General features: G+C 45.4%; 1 protein-coding gene across 1 annotated transcript; it reads left to right on the top strand.

Annotated features, from left to right (window-relative positions):
* The first annotated feature begins 360 nt into the window (after positions 1–360).
* Positions 361–5,063, top strand: SFRP2 (secreted frizzled related protein 2). The gene is made up of 3 exons (XM_090036441.1): positions 361–1,059; positions 2,488–2,568; positions 3,966–5,063. Exons 1-3 carry the CDS (start codon positions 561–563, stop codon positions 4,268–4,270), a joined length of 885 nt encoding a protein of 294 aa, XP_089892567.1. The 5' UTR covers positions 361–560; the 3' UTR covers positions 4,271–5,063.
* Positions 5,064–6,011: the final 948 nt, after the last annotated feature.

The following is a 6,011-nucleotide window of genomic DNA, read 5'->3' as shown; positions in this document are numbered from 1 at the left end:
CTCTGCGAGGACAAACTCTCTCTCCTGATGCTTTCAGCGGGGGGGGCGCCCCTCCCCTCCCCTCCCGTCCAGGCACAGCGAGCTGCAGTGGCAGCGCGGCGGAGCATCCCGCGTCTGCCCGGGGAAAGGCTCTGCCTATGTGCAACGAAGCTCACCTTCAAGCCTGCACCACCACCGCGGAGCAACTAAGCCGTTTGCAGCTCTTTGTTCAGACTCCCCCCCCCCCCCCCCCCCCCACACACACATTTCTTTCAAGGCCCGCCTGCCGAGGAGCTGGGGGGAGCGAGAGCGGACCCCTCCAGGAAAAGCGGGGCAGGCGCAGTGACCAATCCGGGCGGGCGGGCGGCTCCTCCCAGCCTCGCGGCCCCCGCGGCATTGGCATAAAAGCACCGGGCGCCCCCGGCTCGGCGGCAGCGCGCGGCCTCGTGCGTGCGGGCGGCGGGCCTCCCTCCCGTGCTCTCCGCCGCCCTCGCAAGCCCCGGGGCTCGGCTAGCAGAGCTTTCCCGCTCCGCCTTTTTGCCGGGCTCCGCGTCCGCGGGCCCGAGCGCCGGGCACCCGAGATGCCGCGGGGACACCGCGCCCTGGTCCTGCTCCTCCTCGCCTGGCAGTGCGCGGCGCCGGGCGCGGGGCTCTTCCCCTTCGAGGAGCCCGACTTCTCCTACAAGCGCTCCAACTGCAAGCCCATCCCCTCCTCCCTGCTGCTCTGCCGGGGCATCGAGTACCAGAGCATGCGGCTGCCCAACCTGCTGGGGCACGAGAGCCTGCAGGAGGTGCTGGAGCAGGCGAGCACGTGGATCCCGCTGGTGCAGAAGCAGTGCCACTCCGACACGCGCAAGTTCCTCTGCTCGCTCTTCGCGCCCGTCTGCATCGACGACCTGGACGAGATCATCCAGCCCTGCCGCTCGCTGTGCGAGAAGGTGAAGGACAGCTGCGCCCCGGTCATGTCCGCCTTCGGCTTCCCCTGGCCCGACATGCTGGACTGCACCCGCTTCCCCCCCGACAACGACCTGTGCATCCCGCTGGGCAGCAGCGACCACATCCTCCCCGCCACCCGCGAAGGTAAGGCGGCCGGCCTCTGCCCATCTGCCCGCCGAAAGCTGCGCCCCCTTGCTTCCAGCTGGGGAAGCACCCTGGTGCAGCACTCCCAAGAAAAAGATGGTACTTTTTTTTTATAGGGTTGCTAGAGTGTGAAATCCCTTGAGGAGCTACACCAAGGTGATTCTCCCCCCTTGTTTCCAGTGGGGAAGTCACCCTGGTGCAACTCTCCCAAGGAAAAACTGTTACTTTTTTTTTTATAGGGTTGCTAGAGTGTGAAATCCTTCCCGGGGTGATGTTTCCAGTGGGAGAAATCACCCTGGTACAGCTCCCCCCAAAGAAACCCCAATATTTTTTTTATAGGGTTGCTAGAGAGAGAACTGAAAAGTGGCAGGACCGTTGAGGAGAAGCTGGCTTGCTGATAAAGAAACACAGGGAAAGCACATAACGCCACAGTATTTTTTTTTAGAACTGCTTCAGGGAGGCATCTTCCAGGTCTAGCCAGCATCAGCATCTATTTTGGGTCTGTTTTTGATTAGCAGGAGAAGATCATGCAATAAACCAAGACTTTACTGAGGGAGGTAAAGGGGGGTGGGGGAAGTTGCTCTAGAGAGAATGGAAACCTCCTGTGCTTTTGATATTTCTATCCCAAAACAAAAACGCAGTGTGCCTGCCTTGATTTGTGCTCCCCCTGGGAGGGGAAGAGGGACTTCTTCGCTCACCCCTTGTAGGGCATTCAGCAGAAACCCCTCTTCAGTCTCCTCTTTCTTTGTAAGAGGACCTGCAATTAATAGTCGAGTTTAGGATGATGCTGTGTGGTTTTCCAGTCCTCTTTAGATTAGAGGGTTAATTCATTGGAAATGTTTTGCATCTTAAAACATTTGCCTTAACCCAAACAGTAAACAAAATCAACTCACGCCTAGAAAGGCTTCATTCCTATAACGTTTAATTACAACATAGTTGCTTTTGTAATTGTACTTTGCTGCTTTCACTCCTATTTCACACGTCTTCTCATTCCTTTGCAAAAGGAAAAAATACTGTAATCCATGATCTCTGACCTGTGGTATTTCCAAATTTAAGACAGCGCGCGCGCACACATGCGCACGCGCGCGCGCGCACACACACACACACACACTTTACATCCCCTGTATAAATGCATGTTTCCTTCATGGTTTAAATGAAAACCTCACTCATAATTTTAAAAGTTTCTTTAGCTATATTATTTTAAAGAATATCTCTGCATGCTCAGTTCTGGTCTCATTTAAGAACTGCAGGGTAAGTCAGAAGTAATGGCTAGCTGTGTGGGGGTTTTTTGGGTTGTTTTTTTTTTTTGTTTTTAATAGTCGCATACTAGTTGGTAGAAAAAGACCTCAGTACACTTCTGTGTTCTGAAACGCCACCTGCTGTTCTCTTTTAATCAACTCTGAAAAAGCCTATTTCTTATATTTCTAGTACCAAAGGTATGTGATGCCTGCAAAAACAAAAGTGAGGATGACAATGACATTGTGGAAAACCTCTGCAAAAATGACTTTGGTAAGTGGAACCCAAACACTGATTAGAGGTCTAAGTCTTGGGGTCTGATTTATACTGCAGTGATTGGGTAAAACTCCCTTTGGAGTCAATAGAAGATTTGCCCAGTTGAGGACTACAATCAGGATGTAGCCTTCGTTCACAAATCAGACTGAACTCAGTCCTTCCGTAATATGGTATTTGAATCGTTCACTCATGCTGTGCAAAATCCTAGTGCTCAGAGTGAAGTGTTTGATTTAATATCCTTTCAAAGTCCAATTTCCATTTACAATTTCCTCCTTTCCTTTCAAAAAAAATGGGGTAGATGTTTAGTATTGTTTATGTGGTGATCTTAGGCAAGAGGAGTAGAAAGTATGATGAAAAGGTGAGTGCATTCTAAACTACCGCCCAGGGGAAAAGAGAGCCAAGCCTTCCAAAGGAGAGAGAGATCCACAGAACACAATACCTGATTAAATATTAGCTGAAACTTTCTCTGCAGATTGTGAATTATGTGCTCTGTATGGCTTAACAGAAAAGGTAATGTGTAGTATGCCTCACGTATGTACATAACATAAAGATCTGGAGTTTAAAAAGGACAGAAAAGCTCCTTGAACACAGGCAAATGGCACATTATCCAATTAGTATATTTCAAGAAAAGGAAACAAAAACCCCCATAATAATAAGTCAGTCTTTATACCTGCAGATGGATTTGTAGCACAAACAGCAGGGTTAACTGAAACGGGTCCTTAGTAACAAAGCAATTGCTGTGGGACACAGCACCTATCTAGCCTTGGACTGGCAAATAGTATTTTAACAAACTCTTTTCTAGCTAAACACGTTTTGTACGTTCTCAGCAAGCCTTGTATTTCCCCCTCCTAGTTGTTTTACCAAATCGAATGCAGCTGTAAAACCAATCTCTTTCCATGTGATCTGTTCTTTCAGAAACAATACATATGAAATACCATTTCCTCACAGGTTTGCCTAAAACTACTCTCCAGCCTAATAAATTAAAGTTTAAAGTTTTCAACCACAGAAGAGATCAAGTTTCAAATTAGACTGAGGCTCTGTCCCCTCCCTTTCCAATCCTAGAGTTTCATCAGGAATGCCCAGTGCCAGGTTAAAACTTAACACATTTAAATGTACAAAATGTGCCCACTCTGGGTTTGCAAATGCTGGAAAAGCTGGAGAAAAGGAGAGGGAAAAAACCCTAAAGTTGATTCAAACTGAAATGACTTGCATGCCCTTTGTGGCTTTAGAAATGGAGCCACCTGCTGCCCATTCAGTCAGCCCCTGACAGTTTAATTAGCAATAGAAGACCTCCCTCCCCAGGTCTTCTTTATGTACACTAATGGGAAAAAACCTCTCAATCTCTCTCTTTCTCTCTCCTATCCCATCATTCCCCCTCCCCTTCCCCCTATTAGCCCTGAAGATAAAAGTGAAGGAGATCGCCTACATCAATGGAGACACCAAGATCACCCCTGAAACAAAAAGCAAGACCATCTACAAGCTGAATGGGCTGACAGAAAGGGATCTGAGAAAGATAGTACTCTGGCTCAAAGGTGGCCTCCAGTGTACCTGCGATGAGATGGATGACATAAGCGTACCCTACTTAGTGATGGGACAAAAGCAGGCTGGGGAGCTGGTGATCACCTCACTGAAGCGGTGGCAGAAAGGGCAGCGGGCTTTTAAGCGGTTCTCCCGCAGCATCCGCAAACTGCAATGTTAGTTACTTTCACTTTAGTCACTTCCACCAGCTCCCCCCAGTCCCAAGCTCTCCAGGCCTCTCGCACCTTCTCGCTTCAGCCTTTCTGAACCTCAAGATATAGCAGGCATGGGAGACAATGGCTGTTTGTTGAAAAATTAAAAAAAAAAAAAAGGTGGGAAAACCGACTCAAATTTTGTAAATATATTAAAAAGTGTAATAAAAATCATGAATATTTTTGTGAAGTATTAAAATAGCTTGCTTCAAGCTGCTTTTTTTTTTTTTTTTTTTTTTTTTTTTGCATGGGTACAAAAGTGTTTACACTTTTTTTTTTCCATCATCCTAGGAAAGCTGGTCAATTTTATACCGCTACATTTTGCTATAGGTGTGTGTGCATTACTGTATAATGTAGAAGAGTGATTGAGGTACAGCATGATGGCAGATGACCACTCTGCCTTGTGTTGGCCTTGCACATTGGTCTGATTTTATTCTGAAATGACATACCATCTAGTTTAATACTATAAAAGATGTTACAATGACTGCATGTGGTACCTATGCATAAATAACAGCATATTAATCATTTTCCTATTTCTTTTCTTCAAACCTAAGCCTTCTACAAAAAGGACCAGTTTTGTCACCAACTCATCTAAATGCAGCTTTTTTTTTTTCTTTTTACTCTGCAGATTAAATCGTTTGTAGCCGAACTGTAATATACCTAGTGGTTAACCTGAAAGAGTTGTAAAATATTGCTTTACTCAACCTTGTAAATACTCCAGATAAATGTTATATTCTTGTATATAAACTTTACATCATAGTTTACCATTTGTCTTTTATTTGTTTTGAGGTGGGTAGAGCTTTACAAAGTTTGAAAATCTGAGAGAATCAGAAAGAAAGAACCACCACAAGTAATACAGCAAAGCTTGCTCCAAGTGTCCCACACCTTGGGATCTTTTAAGGCAGTTTTTCATCTAACAGCAGTGGTAGTGGTAGTCTTACTTCACTAAAAATCAATTAGATCCCAGGCAAACTTAAGATCCACCCAAGATTGGAGCCTTCATCCACCCAATTTTCAGCATGTTTCTTTTCAGTCTCTTCACAGCATCCCATTTTCTGTTGCTTCTTTGGGTGGTGACTGTTCTGCGTCAGAAGACTTTGCTCTTTATAAAGGCAAGGTGACAACGACTGACTTGGTTCAAATGAAACCTATTTTGACGGTGTTACACAGATACTACAGCAACACTAGTCCATGCACGAACTACCTGAAAACCTCAGAACATGTAATGGTGAATAATAATTAAAATGGTAAAACAAGATATATTTCTGAAAATGAAGTGACAGATGTGAACATTTCTATTTAGCTATAAAATAAATGATCATGTAGATCACTTAAGAGTTTAACAGAGAGGATGCAGCTTAGTAACCATTCTCAAATATTTAAGAGAAATGTTTCATCAAATGCATCTTTAGATAACATAAATTCTGATCTTGTGTTTTATTAGGACACATAGGCACAATATTCTAGGGGGTTTTGTAAATAAACTGAGAAAGCAACCATATTACTTTCTGACATTCAGAGGCTGCATCTACATAAGATGCTGACTGCGAAGTCATTATTGCACAATTATTTAGTACTCATTTATACAAGTACTAACAAATAATGACTGTGCAGTAACCGTAGTTACTGTGCAGTAGCTTGTTACTACTATCAGGTAATGTTGCATCACACTTCCTGCCTCATGACGCTACTGCACAGTAGTCATGAGCT

This window comes from Crocodylus siamensis, chromosome 2, assembly GCF_052110815.1.
Source record: "Crocodylus siamensis isolate JL-2025a chromosome 2, ASM5211081v1, whole genome shotgun sequence".
Taxonomy (NCBI): Eukaryota; Metazoa; Chordata; order Crocodylia; family Crocodylidae; genus Crocodylus; species Crocodylus siamensis.
The sequence above is the reverse complement of the archived record's forward strand: the minus strand, read 5'-3'. Positions and strand labels throughout refer to the sequence as shown.